The sequence below is a fragment of the Apus apus genome, chromosome 1 (genome assembly GCF_020740795.1).
Source record: "Apus apus isolate bApuApu2 chromosome 1, bApuApu2.pri.cur, whole genome shotgun sequence".
Lineage (NCBI taxonomy): Eukaryota > Metazoa > Chordata > Aves > Apodiformes > Apodidae > Apus > Apus apus.
Window position 1 is genome coordinate 149,288,191 of NC_067282.1, and position 22,333 is coordinate 149,310,523.

The following is a 22,333-nucleotide window of genomic DNA, read 5'->3' on the forward strand; positions in this document are numbered from 1 at the left end:
CCCAACCCAGAGCCCACCGGGAAGAGGAGGAGGAGGAGGGGAGCTCGGCGGCTCTGCACGCACACCCGGCAGCCCTAAAGAGCACAAGCCCAAACCTACTGCCCGTTTGAAGATCTAAGCCAATTTTGATGTAGGGCTGTAATGAGCCAAGGACCTTGGGTGGGGGCTGGGGGGAGGGAAGGGAGGAGTGGAAAGGCCGCTGGAACTTTAAATAAGAAAAACGTTTCTAATGCTCTAATAGAAGAGGGAAGTCGAAGTGTTGGGATTGCGTAGATCTAAGGCCCCCCTTTTTGGAGGAAAGCTTTTCTTATTCAAAACAGCATCACAATGGGCTTCACATTGAGCCTTGCCACATCCCCATCTGAGTAGCAGCCATTCATCAGGCTGGCTGGCCTATCAATGACATTTCTCCCATCAGGGCTTCTATAAAATGATGCTTTTTCCCATGAAACATCCGCAAACATTTTGACGGGTCTGGCTTTGCCCTGCTGGATTACGGAGTGTCCCTCTCTCCCGCGCTAACCTCTCCTCCCCCCCCCCCCAACTATCTGCCTCTGCCCTCCCTCCCCACCCCCTCTCCTCCACCCTGCTCCCTCTCCCCCGCGCATCTCTGAGATAGGGGCTCTCCACACCCCGGGACCTTGGGGCTCCCGTCCCGTCCATGGGAAGAGCATGCATTGCGGGTTGCTGGAGGAACCCGATATGGACTCCACAGGTAAGTGTGTGTGTCCCCCCGCAGGCAGCGGGCTCCTCTCGCACTCCAGAGAGGAATTTTCAACTTGACCGTGGCGGCGGGGGCAGCTCGGGCGGCAGAGGGGGGGGGCCCGCCCGCCTTACCGGCCTCGCAGGCAAATGAGCCCGGGCGTGTGCGGGGAGCGGGATGTGGGGGTGCGGGGCCGTGGAGGGGGAGCTCTCGCCTCTGGGCTGCAGCCCTGAGGTTGCACTTGCAGATACGATGGTGCAAAGAGTGGGTTGTGGTTTTGCGGTTGTGTGTTTGTTTTTTTTCTTCCTGTTTTTTTTTTTCCCACTTTTTTTTTTTTCCTCTTTTCCTTTTTATTTTCCCCTCCTCCATAGGCTGCCGGCCGGCAAACTAATTTCCTCTTCCCTTCTAGTTTTAGGCACTCACTGAGGTTCGAGCGGAGCCTTTCAGAGGGCGAGAAAACGAGATTTGTTAGGGAAGGTGGTTGGGTGGGTTAGGGCGAGCCCAGCACCCAGGTCGTCTCCTTCCGCAAGCAGAGCCGGGGCTGGGCCGCCTTGGGGGGGAGGGAGTCAGTGGAAGGGCAGAGTAGGTCTCTTCCTCCGCACCCCCAAACGATTACTTGGCTTGTCCGGTAACTGGAGGGGAGAGGGGCGGCTGCAGCCCCACCAGCGAGGGCCGCAAGCACGGAGAAGCCCCGGCGGGAGGCGAGGGGGACGGGAGCAGCAGAGGGGCCGCTCACGTCGAGGGCCACAGCCCCCGTCCTGCCACCCGACGGCCACCTCTGCCGCCCGGCCCGGCCCTTGGGCGACGGCGGGGGACGCGGGGCGGCAGGGCTCCGGCTCTCCTCGGGGGCAGGGCCCGGGCCTAGGTCTTCCCACCTAGGTCTTCCCACTGCGGCTGTCAGCCGACGGTCCCCCGAAACCGCGGCCCCTTCTCTCTCACCCTCCCCCCGCCCCCACGGAGCCCGGTTTCCACCGGCCGCAGCCGCTGTGCTCCCTCCTGAGCGCAGCCCCGCAGCGGAGGGCAGGCAGCCGCTCCCAGAACCTGTCCGATTTTCATTTATTTTATTAGCACTGGAAAACACCCTCCCCCCTCTCTCCCCTCTCTGCCCAGGCGTTTCCCAGGCGGACAGATCGCAGAGTAGGGCACAGCCCGGGAATGGCTCCCCCGCTGCCCGCTCCTGACCTGCCGCGTCCCCTCCTGCAGCCGCTGTGCCGGCGGCCATCGCCGTGCCCGTGGCTGGCAGGGCGGCGAGGTGGCCGGGCAGCAGAGCCCCGCGCTGCCCCGGGGGAGCCCGCAGCGGGATCGGGTCCTCCCGCGCCTCCCGACGGCCGGGGCGGGCCGCTTCCCGGCACTGTCCCGGAGGTTCCGCAGCTCCCTCCCGGCTCCTCCGGTGTGTTCCGGCGCCGTCCCGGTGTAACTGATGCCGGCGGGGACGGGGCAAGGGGCGGCGGGGTCAGGGCAGCCCCGGCCTCGGAGCCGCTTCGCTCCCCGCCGCCCCGAGGCCACCGAAGGTTTTCTCACCCCTCATCCCAAGGCGGCCCGAAGGGCATTTTGTAAAAATTAATTACTGATTTAAAAAAAAAAAAAAAAAAGGAGAGAGAGACAGAGAGAGAGAGAGATAGAGAGGGAAAGGCGGGCTGCCCAGCCGTGCTCGGCTGCGTCTGTCGCCGTCCCGGCGCGGGGGCTCGGCGCATCGGGAGAGCTCAACCCCTCCTCGGCCACCGGCGACACCAGCCGGGTTTGGGCCACTTTTACTGTCGGGGTCCCGGGACAAAATCCGGGGGGTTGTTCCGAGGAGAAAGCGCTCGGCAGGCAAGGAATCGTTATGTTATAGTCAGAGCGTGTGCGGGAGTTACTCGGGTGTAAAAGAAGTAGCAGTGCTGGGCAGCGGCACCGCCGAGACGGAGTTAAGGGCACTGCTGGCAACTTCTCCTTGTCGAGACTAACGGGTCTTTAGGGAAATAAAAAACCACAAACCAAAACAGCAAAGCCCCGCGTTTTCTGTCCCTGCATTTGAAATTGCCCGTCCTCGGACTGAGGCGCCCTACTATTCGTTCCTTAAATTCAGTATGGTTATAATAAATGGCAGCATGATTGATTAAGATAATATTAATCAGAAAACACTCTAGTCTTGCTAAACAGATGGCAAGAAAAGTGGAGCTTTGCAGTTGTCTCATTCAGACACCTTAACCTCCCTTTCAGAGGACTTAATCCAATTAGCTTTTCTCCCGAGTTTCAGTTGTTATGTAAAGATCCTTTTGCATTGTAGAGAAATATGGCTTCATTGAAAAAATCAGTCATGTTTTAATTTATCCTTAACAGTTTTTCCTGAAACCAGCGGGATTTAAAAAATATATATATATATATACATAAAATCACCCACGTTTCTAATTTTAAGGCAGGGGAATGGTTTGGTTCCTTCGCCTTCCCTCAGCAGTGCCGTCTGCCTCCATCGAGTTTACCTCGCGTTCCCCTACCGTGGGCAGTGACCCACGGGGGCCTGTCATCTACACCGATTTCTGGCCGTCTAGGGGCCCAGAAAACCCCCACCTCAGCCTCTCCCCGCCTCATGCAGGGTTGGCCGGCGAGTCAGCGGCACCGGCAGCGCCCGGCCCCGACGGCCCGGCCCGGGCGCGGGGGAACCGGCAGCCTTGCCCTCGGGGCTCTCCCGCTGCCCGGCGGGGCCCGCCCCGGTGCCGGGGAGCAGGGCACCCACCCGAGGCGGGGGCACACGCCCTTCTCGGGCGGTTCGCGGCATCTTTTTCCACATCGTTTCGCCGCCGCCGTTAACTCCGCCAGGCGCCCGCCCGCTCCCCGGCACAGTGTGTAAAGCCCGAAACTCCCCGGAGCCGGCCCGGAAGCCGGAGGGACGCTGGGGGGAGTTTGCAGCCCCCGCCGGGGCCGCCCGCCCCTTCGCTGTGGGGCACAAAGGGGTCACTCGGGGGGGGGTGTCATGTCTGCTTTTTGGGGCTTGCAGGAGAGCGCTCCCCGCCGCCTGCCCTGCTCTCTGCCCGGCTCCCACCCCACGCTCCCGCCGGCCCCTGACACCTCCGGGACCCCATGGCCAAGCGGGACCCGAGGGAGAGCGGTGGCGGGGTGTGTGCTCAGGGCCAGCACCCGGGAAGCCCCGTAGGGATGGCTGGGGAGGGGGAGTGAAACTTTGCAGGAGATTCCGAGTATTAATGACAGGTTTCCACAGCCGCAGCCCCCCCTAGTGACACCGGTACCGGGAGTGCGAGCCGCTGCCGGCGGGGGGTGCAGGCCCGGGGGCGGGATAGGGCGGCCCCCCAAGTTGGCAACAGGCGCAGGGGGAGACCCCTCGCCCCAGTGCCCAGCCCCCTCCATGCCTCCCCAGAGGAGGTCTCCCCCTGCAAGACCCCCGCCGGGCTTTCAGGGTGTCACCCGACCAGGGAGCTGGGTGGGGGGATTTCCCAGGGGGCTGCCCCACTCCTCTTCCACAGACACCCCTGGGAAACTCCCCGCTGCAGGGAGCAGGAGCCGAAGGACATGGAGGTGCTTTCTTGGGCGTGACTCCATAATTATACCGAGTTGTGTGCCTCATTATTTCAGTGTCGGAGCCAGGCAAAAACTTTGCTGCTGGTTTCAAAGTGCTAGATGGATGAGATCCTTGGGAACTGAAGCTGAGACTTAGAAGCTGATCCAAACTCCATTAAAATCTGCAGAAAGCTTTTCAGCGCTGTCAAGGACGTTGGGATTAGGCCCTTAAAGCAGTTTGTGTGAACCATGAAACGTGGGTTCCAGGACCTGAGCCGAACATGTGTCAGTGGCCAGATTTTGGTCAGTTTTCAGTACACGGGTGTTGTGGGGGTAGTGCGTGACCTTTCCTGTGAGCTTGCCATTTAAAAAGGATCCAGCATGTAAGCATTGATTGAAGAGAATTAATGGCTTTCGTATCCTGGTGCAATTAATGAAATTGTCGATATTGATAGTAAATACTTGACTGTTAGTTGGGAGAGCAGTTGTGACATTTCAGAGCACAGATATGACACTGAAGCTTGTGGTCACAGGTCTCGATTTTTTGGGTGCAAAGCAAGTGGTTGACTTTGCAGCTGAAAGCTGCTTTGCTTTTTGCAACACCATTTGCTGATAGATAAAGAGGAACTTGCTAGTGGCTTTTTTCCTTACTTTCTTTGAGCACTTTTCGTAGTCAAGCAAAAACGTTACTTCTTTTTGTTCCAGTAAATGAAAGGAAGTTCTTTACTGTTCCAGGGTTTGGGTCCATAAAGGCTCTTACCTGCTGAGCAGTCAAGATGATCCAATGATTCTTTGAATCCTGAATTCGACATGATACGGACATGTAAAAGAAATACCACTGGTCCTTTATATAATTGGACCCTACTGTTTGTTTTACATCCTTTCATACCCTATAAGATGTCACATTGAAAAGAAATGAAACAAACAAACAAAAAACCAACCCAAAATATTTTATTTCCTGCTGGCTGAGGAGTTTCTGCCTACAATGTGTGCACAGCTGGGCCCAATCCCTGGCAGCTCCCTCTGCCTTTAGCAGCAGCAGAATGGGTATCTAAATGCAAGTCCCAGAACTGGATCAGGTCTTCATTTCTGAGGGTGTTTTAATAACTTGGTAAAATACGTTAAGATTTTTTAGCTGTTTGTAAATTGGTCAGAATTCTCTTGAACAAAGACGATAATTTTCTGAGTCAGTGAAAATACAATTATTTTATTATTTATTTGCTAATGAATTAATTCTAAAATACTTAGGGAGGGGGAATTGCAGTGCTTTTCATTGCTCTGAAATCTGTTATTTACCTGCAGTACAGAGAGGTCTTTAAAAGGAGGGAAGGAAAAAAGAAGGAAACCAAGCTTTTGCATAAGAGTAGCCAGACAACTCTAAAACTATTTCATTTATTTAAGTTACACTTTAGGGTTTACAGTCCTTAAGATTTTATTTGGGTCAAACCCTCATTAAAGCAGGGACTCTGGGTTCAGACAGATAAAACTTTTGTCTGTGAAACTGTAAAGAAACGTGTAGCCTCTGCTGGTCTCTTGCAGCTGCACCGTCACATCTATTAAGCAAACGATCTTCTTGAAATTAGAAGTGACCATTTTATGCTAAGATAGTTGAGGTGCTGTTAGAGCTGTCCCACAGAAAGTCACCGGTACAGTGTCCTGTGTCCATCAGGGTTGTTGGCTTGTTTGCTTTTAGAAAATAAGGCTGTTTTTTTAGCCACTGAACGTGCAGGCAAGGAAGAAGGTTAGTGTCGCTGCAAAATCTGCGGCATCTCCAAATGTAAACACTTCTGCATTTCTGTAGCTTAATTTGCAAGTGGTTTGCAAGCTAGGACAGCCAGAAGGAAGTGCATCCCCTGGGATACTATCTGCATACGTAAGAGTGCACCATAGCAAAATAAAGCTGAAATCTTGAGATCGCTGAAATCCGTATGGTGAGGAAACATTAGAGCCTCTTCAGGTGAAAACTTTTGAAGAGGGGACTTGATGGTTCGTAACAAGGCCTTCAGAGCAGCTGTGGCCTGTCATGTAACTAATACAAATATAAGGTCAGTCCTTTGGGGGTACTTGATGTGACATTCGAGTCCAAATAATTAGCTCACAATCCCGTGAGCACTGAGGTTTGTGAATCTTCTGAGTTCACCCGCTTGTCTGTGTCCCCACGTCTGCGCCGGATTTGCTGTTTGTTTCTTTGTGTCTGGAAATGAACACCCGGTACAGCCCGACCCTGCCGGAGCCCGGTGCCCCGGCGGCCCCGGGGATTTGACTGCTAACATCCTAGTTAGGAAGATGGGTAGCATAAAGGGTATTTGATGGCTGGGTGATCCTATAGATAACAAGCGTAGGGAGGAAGAGTACGTGGTGGTGATTCAGCCAGTGGAGGCCTGTGTAGGTTTTTTTAAGAAGTTTGTACTAAAAACATCTTTACCTACATCTGTCAGGTCCAGTGTCTTAGTTTCTGTATTAAAAACTGCAAAACAATTTGGTGTTAGAGATGGCTCCTGATCCTGTGATGGCTCCACAAGGGAAACACCTGTTGAAGTCCATGTTGAAGGCCTGGGAGAGGACAGGTGCCCACAGTCAGCTCGTAATGGTCCCTTCCAACGGCTGGGAATGTGTAATAACTTAATTGCAGATACTTTGCATACATAACTAGCAGTCCTGTCTTCATTCCCACTTATTTTCTCTCAGAACATTTGCAGCAAGAGCAGTTTGTTAGCTATGAAATACTAGCTAGTGTGAGGAACAGTGTTTACAGTCAGTGGCAGAGTGTTTTTGGCTTGCTGGAAGTGCTGCAGTTTGATTCTCTGTATACAAATAAGCATTGGGGTAAAAACTTTTGGCCATTCTTCCCTTCCTGATAAATTTGAAATCAGGAAAAGTGGGAGAGGGTTAAATGGAGCCTTGCCTCTCATTGCACCCAGTAAGGAAGAAAAAGCTCATTTGCAGCTGAAATTGCCTCAAGACTGAAACAGCATAGTGCTGTTTCTTTTCCTTCACTTTCAGCTATAGTTAAGCACTTTATTTTCTTTTGTTGGTAAGTGAACTTAATTTCTCTGAGATTGAATTTGTTACAGGAACCAAGGAGTCAATTCACAGGTATGAATGATGAGTTTGCAATTTATTAGTAGATTATCCTGAGCATTTTTGTGCAGGATCCCAAATACTATTATAATGAGAAACAAAACATTTTAGATAGCTGGAACATTCTCTGAATGAGCAATTCCCTGAAGCTTACATCTCTGGAAATTAGAAGCAATAATTTTGGAGCAGCAGAATGGGAATGTATGCTGGGACTTCATCAGTTTTCTAGGCTTGCTGTGGTCGTTGCTCTGACAAACTTCCTGATACAGCTTTGGGTGCTCATGAACCCTGTGGCATAGACTCAAACACTTAGAAATGCAAAATCTGCTTCTCTCAGGGTTTTGATTGGCTTAATGAGTTCCTATCCAGAAAAAAAAAAAAAAAAAAAAAAGAGATTTGCCTGGAAGGGAAGGACTACAAGTTTTCAGTGTTAGAAATGATTGCCTTTTTTATAAAAAAAACCTGTTACTAGAAATAAAACTATTTGTTGCTGCTTACCTTCTCTTTCTTCTCTTTTTAAACTTTCACTCCTTAGAATAATACTATCAAACTATCCTGTTTTTTCAATGCAGTCATTTTTACTAGTTTGGCTACTTGGGACAAGGCTTAGAGGCACTCAGATGAAGTCAGGTAGAGCTAAATACATGAAAAATGTCTTCCATGCAATTGTAAGCTCACAAATGAGACCCCTAAGTCAACAAAACAGGCATGAGTTTTCTATTCTTGCATAGATCTGTAAATTCAGATCTAGCTTCTGCTCCACTTGTATAGCAATAAAATAAAAGAAGTGCAGTGGCAAGGTGGACTGTTCCCCATGCAAGGGAAATTTAAAAGTAGCAGGAAAAAAAATAAAGTGGGAATAAATACAGATACCACTAAATGCAATGATACCAGTCTTAAGGTATCTTTCCCCCCCACCCCCCATCCTATTCACTGCTAAACTATTTCAGAAGTGCTAAAGCTGTCTCAGCTGCAGCTGAGGAAGGGCAGTATGGAAGGGAAGCCCAGTTCATATGGGGGATCTCAGGGATGGTCATCCAACCAGTGTCCCAGAGTCCAGACCCTCCTGGTGACAGCAATGCATACCTAATTCAAAAGGCCCCACATAGAACATCCCTTCTACAACCCATGACACTTTCCAGCACCCCCTAACAAAGGTGCAACCTGCTGCAAAAGACTAAAAGCTCCTCTGTGTCTGATGAAAAGCAGGGCAGGCTGTGTGTTCTGCTAATATTCTAGGATCTTGCGGAAACAAGCCATTTGTTGAATGAAATTAATGAATGATCATACTAAGTAGACCCAATGCTTTCCTTTGAAGGGAAAAAAAATAATCCTCAACAACATGACTTGTGTGGTTCCTATCTCCCCTGACAGACACTTTAACCAAGAATACGTGGCAGGATGTCCTAATTAAGCAAGTGAGTATTTAAGGCTGCTGTCTTCTGCAACATAGCTTGTAAGTAAGTACACTGCTCCTGGCTATTCCTGTCTCCAATGCTCAGAGGAGAGTAAAACCCTTTCTGTCCCTCTACCCCCTACAGAACTTAATCAACCCAGGGAAACAAAAACTCCTGGCTGATTCTTGAGGTGCCAGTGACCTTACAGACACTGTAAAATAAAATAAAAATGGTGCAAGCAAATGTGGAAGTGGAGTCCTGCTCCACCAGTGCTATGCGTCAGGATACAGCAGTAGCACGTCTTTCTGTGAGGAGAGATGCCTGCTCCCGTGATGGGTGTTCCCTGGGTGCCTAAGTTGCTTATGTGGTGGCTGGAGAGAGTGGCCTTTTTTGCAGAGTCTCATCCATCCCACAGCACAGCCCTTCAGCTCCAGGTTTCTGAGTGGCAGACCTGGCTGAGCAGCAGGTCAGAGATTTGCTGGCTAACATGCTTGGCACCCTAGGGCCTGCAGGAGAGGAGCCATGGCTGGTGCTGTGTGATGAAGATCCTGTCAGGGACAGGCATGAGAGCCGGACCAGGAGTTCTCACGCTGAGCCAAACAGGTCTAACGCGTACTTTGTGTCCATAAAAGGCAGCTGCTTCTGGGCCTCTCAGGGTCAAGGGTGAAATGAGCTATATTTTAGTTATCAACCAAAATTTGTCTTTATGGGAGGCTGTGTGCAAGTGACACATTTGCTTAGTGCTGTGCTGTGTTTGCACGTCAGCCTGTGGCCCAGCTAGGCCTCCTGGGAACTCACTTATGTAACACTGTGATGCAGTAACTCAGAGGAGGAAGCACTTAAGAGACCTCCGAAGTCCACAGAAGAGCAAGGTAGCTGCTAGGTGAGATTTACTCCATGCCTTGTGCAGGCTGAGAGCTGGGACACCCTGCAGGGCACTCTCCTCCTCTGTAAACTGTGCCCTGTTCTTCCTTCCTTCTTCCTGAGCAGTGGCAATAACAGATCCTGCTGGTTGGATTGACTGGCTAGTGCAAGTTTCCCGACATTGGAGCTCACATTCCGCTCCTAAACGCAGAGCCGTGGGGACAATACTGGTGTGGAGGCCCCTCTAATGCAAATATTTTTTTTTAAAATTAGTTGTGGTAGGGGCAGCAAATGGTCTCCATTGTAATGAGGTGGGAAGAACTGGGGAGGATTGCATTTACAGAGCAGTTTAATCACATGGATGGAGCAGCGTGTTCACCTCTCCTCCTTACTGGGTCATTTCCACTTTGAGCTCTGCAAACAGACCATCTATTGAGTAGTTAGTATTCAGTGCTGAATATTCAATACTGGACTCTTGTTTTGGTAAGTCTTGTGCAAAAAAAAAAAAAAAAAAAAAGGAGAAGGAAAGAAGACTTCTCTTTTTTCTCATGTTCTTTCCCTGAGTTTGCTTTGCATATTGTTCAGAGGAGACTGGAGGCTTCTCAGAAAAGCCAGGCTACTAGTTTTAAAAGCACTGGTCTACTTTCATGGTGGAGGGAAGAGATGGTCTGGAAGGTACTACATTCACACAAGGTTTATAAATCTGTAAGTCTAGGCACATCAGGACTGAGAGACTTTCCAAAAAGCACATTAAGGCTGTAAATTAATAGCGTGAAATGTTTGCTGTGTATACACAGATTAGTTCTGAGAGGTACTAATCTTTGTGGGACTATGTTATGATGATTTATTAATGTCCTCTTTGCTAGTTTTGGTATACAGTTACTCTGAGAACTGAAAGAAATGATGTTCTTTATTTGTCTCTGCCTAGTCAGTGCCAAATGGTTGTGAATAATGTAATAGCTGCATCCTTTGACAATAGTGAGAAACAGCTGGGTTTGGAATAGATGTGCATGAAGTGAGGAGAAATAGCCATTATTTGAGTAAATGTACTATCTCTCTCCTTTGAATCACACTCTTCTTGAGTCAAGTGATTTTCTTTTTCTTACTGCTATGATTATGTCCTGGCCCCAGAATTGACTTTGTGTGTTTGTCTTCTCTTGTTCTTTCAGTCTACCTGGTTGGATGCTGTTTCTAATCATAAATAACTGCTGTACTCCCATTCCTTCAAAAGCTGACCTCTTTTCTCCTGATAAAAAATAATAACAATTAAAAAATCCTCTCTGTAGTTACTTTCCTCCTCCCCCTTAACTTCTGACCATAGAATCATAGAATGTCTTGGGTTGGAAGGAACCTCTAAAGGTCATCTAGTCCAACCCCCCTACAATAAGCAGGGACATCTCACACTAGAACAGAATGCTCAGAGCCTCATCAAGCCTGAACTTGAATGTCTCCAGGGATGGGGCTCTTTTCCTTGTCATCCTTTTCCCTTTCCCACAACCAGCCTCTTCCCTCTTCTCTCTCTTCCCTGAGCCAAACAACCAGTGTTTCTCTTATCTTCCACCTATATCTCACATCTTTTCGTTTTGTCATCTTTGTTGGCTGTTCTTACTGATGTACTGACATTTCTGTGCCAAACTGCCCTGCCTGATGGATTCATCAGCTCCTGAGGCAGAGGGAAGCATTTCATGGGTATTTGACGCAAATCCTGTTTCTTCCTGAGTCAAAGACATCCTGTTCAGTCAAATGACTCCAGCCTTGTGCAGTGGTGAAGCAGAGCTGAATTAAGGATTTGAAAACTCCATGTCTTCCCATGCACACTGGTGAGTTGAGGAATCATTAGTAGCAGCTGGGAATGTTTAACCCAAAAGCTGGTGAGCAAAGACTGCTGTAGGTTACAACTTTGTGATAGGTACCCAGAAATTAAGGTCCTATGAGCTCTCTTGTGTGTCTCATGTTCATTCTATAGCATAAGAAGTTAATGAAATCTGGGGGGTAAAGAGCATAAAGAGATTCTATTCTATAAAAGTACTGGCAATAATCAGGAGGAATGTTTGCATTTCCTTGGAAAGAAACATTGTGACAAAGTTGGAGACAATGACAGTATTTACTGGTTTGTGCAGTAGACTCTGAAGAGTTGAGGATCTATAACCCATCATGTTGTAGAAGCATGAGGGTACACATTGTTGTAGGCGGAATTGGTGCTTGGAAAGCACCTGATACATGTGTGATTATCCTACTGATAAAAAAATTAGCACGTTGTACACCCATGGAAGTTAAGTGTCCTGGGAGAGATGAACCGGTCAGTTACTGGTGTCACTAGCTTAAGAGTGACAATGAGACAACGTCACAGCACTGAAATTGGACCAGGTGAGGTTATCTTTGCTCTTAAATGGGGACTGACCTTGCTGTAGCAAAACCCAAGTGGTTATTTACTGGGCTGGTGAAACTTCTTTTTTGAAATAAAATTATAGACAGCATCTGTGTGTGACTGGGAGAGGGAAAGGACTACTCCCAGTTAACATGCATACTGAGTTAGAAATGTGAAAGTAATATAGTATATAATTCTGGAGAAGGGACTAGGACTTCAGACGTCTTGCCTGACCCAGGTTGGAGGCTGTCCTAAATGCCAGAATCAATATGCAGAGGAATCTTGTATTCTAGGATTCCTGAGGGTGCTTGGTCTGCATTTAGGATGCAGCTTCTTCTTCTTAAGGCATATTGTTGACAGAGCACTTCAACAGAAGTATCACATTTAGCTGAACTTCTGCATAATGCAATGAGTAACAAAAAAACATGTCATAAATTCCACTTTTGCCTGCCCAAGTACTCTAGAGAAGTTAAAAGATTATGAACTATGGTGCTTTTTGTTATCTCAGTTTAAACACAGTGTGCCAGTTTTTTAATATGTTATCAAATGAATTAGCAGAAAATTGGTTCTAGGAGCAAAGACCTGGTTGAACAAAACAAAAGAGCTCTCAGAGATTCAAGACAGTAATTCTTTGCATTCTTATGGTATCATGGTGAATCTCATAATGCTTCTCTAGAATAATGAGTTAAAGAAAAAGAACAAAAAAACATTCCTGCCAACATCTAGTAAGTGCCCTGGATCAATGTCCATTAACCCTGAAATAGTTCCAGGAGAACTGTATGCCAAGAAATGAGAACAAAAGAAAGGACTGCAACGAGGGTGCCCAACATTTTGCCCTGCTGGAAATGAAATAAAAAGTTAGATTAGCAAACAAAGCACCTAGGTATCTGGCAGCTTGTCAGGGTAGCAGCTCTACCATCTGCACCAACGCCATGTGTCACTGTCATCCCTGAGGAGCAGGGCTCTTGGAAGAACAGAAGATGGCTATGCAGAACCAAGGAGGACACTGGCATGATTTCCGGTGGAGCTTGAAGATGTTCCTGACAGCTCGTGTGCACTGACTGAAGGATACATGCCTTGCCAGGTGATGACATTGAATGAGACAGCTAGAAGCAAAACCAGTTATCTGTGTGGTAGGTCCACCTAGATGGTCAAAGAGGAGCTATTCTTTGAATGAGGAGTGTCTACATGGTGGAGTATTTGGAGGGAACAGCAGTTGGATAGTGGTTCTGATAGGATTTCACAAACCCTTTATTTGGCAATGAAGAGGTAGATTACTTCACCTATGGAAGTCTAAATCTCAAAAAATCCCCGTGTGTGTGATTAGCTGTCCCTAATAGCTTGTTCTTCTTGATGTCAGTTGATCTTGCTTAGTTGAACACCTTTCATGGGAGTCAGTGGCTGCCAAGCCCTGTCATGTTACAGGCACACAGTTGTTCCTAACATTGTGCAGAGACCAGGCTAGGAGATCTTGCTCAGGTCTTGGTTTTACAGCAGGTTGAGGTTTCAGAGAACAGGTGATTTTTATTTTTATTTTGTTCACTTTCTTTCAAGCAGTGTGGTTCTTGAAAAGTTTTGAATGTGCTGTTGTAAGCAGCCCTGGCAGCACTCCAGCAGCATGACACTTCTCAGGTGGCAGATGTGCCTAGAACCAGCAGCCCTGCGCTGCAAGGTGTGTGGGGGATTCAGAACATGAATCCTCTGCTTCTAGTCACAGCAGGAGTGATGTGCAGCAGGTACTAGAGCAGGCTTCAAAGGTCAGACTTCACGTTTATCCCCTAATAAACTCCCCCAACAGAAAAGGGTAGTCTCTTCTGCATTTAAGAGACTGTTTTAAACTAGTGATTTGTCTTCTAAGTTGAGAAGACTAGTTGAACCAAGACATTGATTGGTGTAGTTTTCATTTGCACCAGGGAAAATATTAGATGTACTGGCTAATGTTTTGCTTTAATTCATATGGCTGTTAGAAATGAGGTTTGCAGCACACTAAGGAATAGTCAAAGCAGACAGACTGTTCAGACATTATGAATTTAGCAGCTGTGGAGGTTAGAAATTCTCTGTCCACAGCAACGGTGCAACACAGACATGCACAGAGGGTTTGCTGGGTGGTGGCAGGTCTCAGATCATGTTCAGCAAGACAAGCTCTGCAGAAAAAAGCCACAATGGATGCATTTACTCTGAGACAGACAACAGAAGCAGCTGTCAGGGCAGCAATGGCTTTCTTCAAAAAGAAAAGATAGAATACCCTCCCATCAAGTCCACTGAAAATATTTGTGATAGATATGATACCTGCTTAGTACCATGGGCTAGCAAACTAGAAACAGGAGGTTCTGTGACCTTTGGTCAGCCTCCTGAGCTTTTGGGGTTTTTACCTGCTAAATCTGCTGATTGCAACCACTTTCTTTTGGCCTAGTGAGATGATCAGCTAGGCAGCATTGCTGGCCAGCTTGATACTGAGATGCTTGGCAGCAATGCTGCAGGAAAAGATGAGTATGTCTTCTCCCTGAGAACCATGAACAAATAACTCAGAGGGGTGCTAAGACTCCATATGCATGACAGGAGTTCCTCCTCTGTCATGGAAACTGTAAAATTAAGGCTGTCATGGCTTCTAAGTATTCATTTTTCCAACAGGTCCCCCTGGAAAATTTGATGGTCCCTTTATATTTTCATAATTTATATTTGATATGCCTTTACTCACAGTTACTTTCTACTCTTTTCTACATCTGCCTAGAGAAACTGGGGGGGGGAAATTACAAGAGTAGCTATGAATAAAAATAAGGAGTTGGACTGTTGCAGCTGTGCCATCCAAGTTGGTCCATGGATCAGGTAGTAGCTTGGGTCCTGACAAATCTCTAATTCTTGTTCCAGAGGTAGCTCTGTTTCAGTGACAGGCAGCCACAGTTGTTCTGTGGAAGAAATACTAGTCCCTGTGCAGAGCACTAGGTACATTATTGTGGGTGTTGGCAAGCTGCTTTAAAATTCGGGGTATGGGAGCCAGTCTAGAGTTGAAGGTGTGTGAAAGGGATTTCTGAGCAACTGCTAGGGCTGTGGTGAACTAAGAGTATGGTAATTGTGCAGACTCTGATATTGTTATTACCACAAGCCTTGGCTGTGTTTCTAGAACATGAGGATTCTCATCTCATACAGTTTCAGTAAAAAAATAGTGATTCATAATGATGCCAGTGATACGATCATACCCAGATCACAGCACATGGCATTATCAGGACAACCAGTGCAGTTAGTACTGCTGCAGGGTAATGAGGTGAGGCAAAATGCAGCTTACATTAGATGACCACAGAGTTTCATTCTACCTGTGAAGTATTTTAATCTCCCTTCAGGATGCACACATGTGCCCACAGGGCTGCAGTCAGCAGCTCTGGGTACGCTCACCTCCCAGCTGTGCTGCACAGCCCCTCCAGCTGCTTTTGGCATCCTGCTTGGGTGCCGAGCGGGACACAGTGGCTCTCAAAGACCCAGAGAGGCTGTGATTACAGGTTGTGCTAACACTGCAGCAACTCTGAACCCTCCTGGCAGGACAGCAGCTGCAGAAGCCAATGCCAGCTGTGATCAGGCCCACCTCCTCTTCCCCTCAGCAGAGCAGAGCCCAGGTGGCTCTCTCACTGCTCTTGCTATGGCTATGCACACATGGGAGCAATGAATGCTTTCTTTCTGGGCTACAAATATGCTAAGCCAATAACCATTACATAAACAAGATGGAGTAATTATCTCATTAAATTCACTGGCAGTATGCAGGCACCTCTGCTGTATTGTCTCACGTCAGCTGAGGCTCCACAGGGAGAATCCTTCAAAAGGTGTCTTCCAGGAGCAAACCCTTCCTTCTGAAAGAGATAATTCATTAAAACAATTTGTCAAAGATACATTTAAAAAAACAGTTAATACTCCTCGTTCATGAAAGTTCCTTCCCCTGAGTAGCTCTCATGTGCTTGCCTCTGTTTCAGGGAGTACTAGGCCTGCCTTTCCAGCTCCTTGATGAGGCACCATGCCAATAAAAATACACTTGTTGGTGTGAAGACCAGAGCCATAGTGGAGACAAGGGAAAGCCGTGCAGGCCTCTGTCCTGGCAACTCTTAAAAATAAGCTCAGTTTAAAATTCTGTTGTTAAAAATGTTGTGGACACATTTAATGGAAGAATACCCTCATGCTGGAGGTTCAGTGAATCTGTCGCTCTTACCAAGATTAGGACTAAAAGAGAAGAGATTAAATAAGAAGCAGAAGTAGTTCCATAGCTCTTTTTAGTCCATCTTTTAGCACTTCATTGTGAGCAATTGATGTTTTTTTGTTTGTGTCATGATAAGTGGTTCTGCCAGAAAATTGACACTGGGAAAATTATTGTGATTTGAATAACCATCTCCTTCCCTTCGTGTTGGAACCCTGCAGATGATACAGTGTATTTGTACTTGGTGATATGCAAAATTATATAAGGAAAATTATAAGGTTAAGGGATATAGTAGTGCACTTCATTATAATTTACTTTTGATCCTTGCAAAATTAAACACTTCATGTAGCATTTGAAGGTGCATCTTCAAAATACCTTATGTGGGGAAGAAAAGAACAGTTTCCCACATCATCTTAGTTGCATTCTTTGCTAGTAAGGTTGTAACAGCTTCCATATCATGTCACAGCACAGAATTATCAGCATGTGAATACACTACATTTTATGACTAGATATTAATTTATTTATTTTGCCTGGGTGTTTTTTGGCTAGTGCTAATGCTTGCTCAAACCACTTTGTTGGTACAGCTGAGGGTACATTGTGCTGGGGCTCAGGGTGCAACAGAGTCCTAGGGAGCAGGGAGGGGCAATGCCTTAAAACATGATACACTGAAAACATAATGAGTAAAAACACACCCTGTATGAGACAGGATGTACTTTCTTTTGCTCTCACAAGCACTTCCCACTAGGAATCTGGGTTTTCAACATATTGTGTTAACAATACATCATTTTTATCAAGTCTCATACGCACTTCTGCTTAATCACCACCTGAACTCTCCATTACTCTATGACTGCTCCCTGCTGTGAAATCCTGTCTTTGAGAAGCTTGTAAGGTCTTAGAGCAGTAATTTGGTTTCAATCCCATAAAAACTTCCATCTCGTGTGACTCGAGGCTTGTCTAGAACAGCAGTGCAGTGTGTTTGCCTTGGGAGCAAGTGATGAAGCCTCAGGCTAGGGACACAGGGTCATAGGCACAGGTCTCTTCCTCCAGCTCTACAGACTGCCTGGGACAGACACCAGTGCAGCTGGGCTGTACCCCCAGAGGACAGGAGCATTCCATGTGTGCAGGTCTCTACCCGGTATTGACTCTGAAACATCTTATAAAAATCAGACTTACTTCTGACTTTTTACTTTGTTCTGCCAATTCATCTTTTTATTAGAGTATTATTTATTTGAGGCAGGTGCTATCATTTCTGCTATCTGTGGGCTCCTGAAGGGAATATTTTCAATTTCAGCAAAACTATAGTTGTGTTTTCTTTTAATCCCTGAAAATGTTCTTAGCAGTATTGGGAGTTTGTCAAGGTTTAACGCTGGGCCACCAATTAAATTAAAGCTTTGTTAAAACATTTTTCTCTTTATACAAAGAGTAAATAAAATAAAATAATCTACTTACTAATATTTATAATTATCTCAGTTTATGAGATGATGCAGCCTTTAAAAATCCGGTTGGTTTTGTCCCATTTTGTCATCTGCCAAATAATTTGACAAAATTGCCATAAACTCACATTTTTGCTCAAAAGAGTTAGTTTTCTTCATTCTTTGCTGTCAGAGAGGTCATGTATCTTTTCAGGCCTGAAGAATTGCTATCAGCTATTTAAATGCAAGGCCACAAAGACAAAGCCAGACTCAGGCTGCAGTGAGCTGAACCAGGGTGATTCAGGACCAAAGGAGCTGCAGCACATAATTAAACAGTAACTGTGCCTTACTCCAGAGACTTTGTATCCTGCAGTGTCAACTGCTTTACCCATGAGGAAGGGGCATCCACACAGTTATCAGAGGTATAGCAGGAACAAGGAGGGTGAAAATCGTTATCGAGTGACACTTCAAAAGTGTTTTTTCCCCTTCTGCTGAGGCAGGGAACATGACTAAAGATGGCTGCTGCCAGCTCCCCGCTGCCGAGGGAAGAGGATGCATCCCAGCTTCCCAGCTCTCGGGGCTGGGAGGAAAAGAAAGGGCAGAGCTGGGCATCGGTCTCTCTCCTTGGCGCTAATGGCAGCCGCCTTTGCTTGTGCTCCCTGCAGCTGGGCTCGGAGCCAAGGGAATTATGTACAGCCATGGTTGTGGGCTGAAAGGAGGAGGAGGAAGGGTAATCTTTCTCAGGGCTTCTTGCACCTCTCTCTGATGTTGTCCTGAGAAGCAAGTTTCTCTTCACCTCGTAGCGGGGATCCAAGCTCCTGTCCCCCAGCTCACAGTACTAAAACAGGTACGGAGAGATGCTGTTAGCTCATTTTTGGGACAGCCAGACAAATCTGGCATGAAGTAGCCATCTCGTTGTGTTGGCCTTTAGACAAGGAGGTGTTACACCCCCACCCGATGCTGCTGAGCAGCAGGAGGAGGGAAAACCTCGAAGTTAGAGCCTCCGCAGTTTGGTGGGTTAGTCACTGAGCAGGAGCTGGTGAGGCAGCACAGGCCTCACTGGCAAGTTTTCAGTTGTGGTGTCAGCAACCTGAAAGTGATTTTTATACAAGGTCATGTTGAATTTGATGGGAGAGGAACCATCCTGCAAAATCTACTGACAATAAGAGTTATTTTTGCCAACTTTAAGAGAAGTACCTCAAAGGAGCAGCCTATAGGGAAGAGGCAGCATGGTCATGAGGCTCTGTGGGCACAAGGCAGTTTGGTGGTGAATGAGGAAGATGCACACAAGGACATACTTGTACCGACAAAGGCAGCACCGCAGCGTGTCTTTTACTGTGGGCAAATAGGAAGAAGGAATGGAATGGCCTGGAGCTGCCACAACCTCTCTTGCACTGCCTGAAAACCAGAAGCACACAAAGCAGTCTCATGGCAGAGCCTCTGAAGGGTTCTCAACAGCCCTTTTTGAAGTCCTACACAAATGCCGTTGCCCTGGTGTGGCAGTGCAGAGTGTGCATGCAGAGGAAAATACTGAAGTTTGAGTAGCTGCCTGGGTTTGAAAAGCATTTTTTTTTTCTGCAGGATGTGTTTGGTCATGTCTATTAGTATATTATTGGCTTCCAGTGCTGAAATGAAGTCATACGAACTTTTACCTTCTATAAACCAGATAGGCAGCTTTCCCAAGACTCCAGGCTTCTGCTCTCCCTTCAAGCCTGCTGCCTGTGCTGGTAGCCTGATGTCTCTGGAGGGTGGCTTATGGAAAGGAATCTGACACCGTTTCTGTGCCTTTGAAGGTGTTCCTGGCTCTGGCAACAGCAAGGCCTGTTTCCCTTTATTTCTTGTGTGTCCCTTCACTCAGTGGGGTGGTTTCCTGTCAAAACTTGTGGGGTTACTTTGCAGCCTTCCCACCTATCCTTTCTCCTTGCTTTGGCCACAGGGACCTCTGTGAGCATAAACTTATTTCTGCCCACGTGCATGCCCTTGAAAAGTAATCTCAGGGTGGAAGTCTGTATATTGTAGGAATACTCAGGGACTCCCAGCAAACTGAAGGACTCATATTTCATAGTTGGTCATACTTTGTCAACATTTGCCCTGAAGACCTGTAACAGTAAATTCTGTTGAGCCTGGTGCAGCCTCTAAAGTCCTCAGGGGATGCATGTTATAGCTTCCAGAAAGAGGAACAGCAGAGTCAAATCCATGTAATGCTGTACCTCATCTGACTGGAGGGAATAAATTGGAAGTAAGGAAGAGCAAGAACAGGAGTGGTTGAGTACCCACTGTGGAGTGACAAAGGTTCAAGTAGCTCCATGGCTGTTGACTTGCTACATTGGACTTGTACCAGCATGGAAGAGATCTGTGTAGGCCTGGGACTCCACCAGGGTGAACGGGGTTGTAGGACTGGACATCAGAGAGCACAGTTTGAGCCATGCAGTAACAGAAATTCACATGAATGATTGATTTTACACACATGAAGACTCCTTTCAAAGCCAGTGGAAATACCTGAGTGCTTAAATCTTTGCCAGACTAAGACTAAGAAATTAATGTAATTTCTGTGTTTCGGTTGCCCACATGAGATGATTTTTTAATTTTGATGTACCATGATGGAGAGGGGAGAGAATATTGTGGGGAGCTTTGCTGTGTGCGTAGGAGCGTTTCAGCCTCTGTTGTTTAAAAACAAACAACAAATGAAACGAAGAAGCAACAGCTAAGTTTGAAAGCAAGAAAGGATTTTCCTGCTAAGTAACCTCAGACTGAGCGTGTTTTAACAGAAATGCTACAGAACACTGTCTGCTGGAAACTGGTGCTTAATCTAGTTTTATATGTTGGAAGTTTATCTTTTTATGCAAAGACAAACAGGGGGAAAAAAAAAAAAAAGAGCATCTTTGTTCTTTTGCAGAGAGTTGGATTGAACGATGTCTCAATGAAAGTGAAAACAAACGTTATTCCAGTCACACCTCCCTGGGGAATGTTTCTAACGATGAAAGTAAGTAACTTGTCATTCATTTAAAATTAATGTGCGTGCCCAAGTTCTGGCTGTATATGTTGCTGGTGATATTTTTAGTACTCTGTTGTTTGTATGGTCAACCCACTTGACACGTTAAACAGTTTTGTTAATTTGTTTTTTTATGGAACATTCGGTATTTTGCATTAGTTAAAAGGAAGCACTACTATCTATTAGCTAAAACAACCAGGAGAAATTGTGTATCACTGAACAAAGGTTGGATGACCTCTACAATGTGCTGTTAGTATTAGCTGTTGCGTAAAACCATCTGTTTTTCTTTTCACTGGTGATCCCCATGCATTTGAAGTACAAGAAAAATTGTGCCCTTTTTCAGAACTACAATATCAAATCTTACACATGCAATATTTCTTTTAAGAATTAAACAATAATCAGATTAAAAAATTACATATTATATCATTATATTGCTTCCTTTCTAGTCATAGAGAGGGAGCAATTATAAATCTAGCTGATTTTAAAATAGATACTTTTTCTTATCTCTTCTAGTTATGGTAACTTTAGGTCTTGATTTTTTTAACAACAGCAGGTCATTAAAACAACCTCCAAATACCATGAAATATCATTTTTTATTTTTAAAATTGTAAGACAGTTTTTAGTTTAGTATTTAGTTTTCCCTGTTTATGCATTTTCTGCTTCATTTCCCAAAAGCAAAATACTTTTCACATTTTCTTCCCTGTATTTCATATGTTAGTTTAAGTTACAGGATATTAATGCAGACTAAATGGTTTAATTTAGAAACACATTTTTATAATATTCAAGGAAGTAAGTTTAGAAAACATATTTTTAATTATTTCTTAATTGCTGAATGTCCCTTTTAATTTTTTTTTTTGCATTTTAAGAGAATTATTTTATTTTGATGTCACAGTGAAATTACATGCCCTGCAGAAGAGTGTTTCAGTAGATGATGGGATTTGTTATACTAGGGCCCTACTCTTGTTTGTCCATGTTTCTCTTCTGAGGGAATATCTCTTCTGAAGGAGTAAGAAGATGTTAGAAACATATTATTTATTAATGACTCCCAAGCTAAGGACAGTGGATAAGAATCCTAAAGACAGACAATAAAATTTGGCCAGGTTTGTGTTTTTTGGTTTTTAAAAATTAAATAATTATAAATCAGTTTATCTTTAAAAATAAAATTGTAGTAAATTGTGGTGTAAACCAAAAGCACCTTCTAGTTAATTGGCATTTTACAAGAACCTGTGGGACTTAGGAAATTCATTTCACTGTGATGCTACTGAAAAAGTGATGGAAAGAACCTGTGATGAAGGAGACATGTATTCGGACTCTTAGCAGGGTCAGAATTTCAGGATTCAACCCTGTTGACTTTGGTGAGCTTTAATTAGGCTCAGAGTTCAAGGCAGTATTGTCAAGGTGATTATTTAACACCCCTAGACAGATTAAAAAATTGTGTGGTGTCATGATTTTAAGTCTCCTTCTGTGTTCTGTTCTAGATCTTTTGCCCTGCCTCGTTTGTCACAAAACTAGTGGTAGTTTGTTATATGGTGCTTTCAGTTGAAATGTGAGCATGAGAAAACTGCCACCTTCCTAGGGATAGTAAGAAGTGGGCCTGCACGGGTCAGCAAGAGCAGGTATTTCAGACAATGACATTGAGAAGATTGGACGGTTGCTCAGTCTGTTTTCTGGTGCTGGAATTAAGGGGCAAGCAATGATAATAAAAGACAGTAAATTTAGAACTGATAAAACAAATGTATAAATGCATTGACCCCACAATTTCTGTGCAGAAGATGTTGTCATAGTAAATAATGGAAAGCCAAGTAATGGAAAGCCAAGAGTTGGGTGGATATAATCTAGCTCCC

General features: G+C 45.9%; 1 protein-coding gene across 2 annotated transcripts in view; it reads left to right on the plus strand.

Annotated features, from left to right (window-relative positions):
* Window positions 1-574: 574 nt before the first annotated feature.
* Window positions 575-22,333, plus strand: part of RFX4 (regulatory factor X4) — a 96,643-nt gene continuing 74,884 nt past the window's right edge. For both annotated transcript variants that reach the window (XM_051636545.1, XM_051636630.1), the window contains exons 1-2: window positions 575-715; window positions 20,394-20,480. In XM_051636545.1, coding sequence (XP_051492505.1) covers window positions 673-715; window positions 20,394-20,480 — 130 coding nt within the window. In that variant the 5' untranslated portion in view covers window positions 575-672. The remainder of the gene's footprint in view (window positions 716-20,393; window positions 20,481-22,333) is intronic.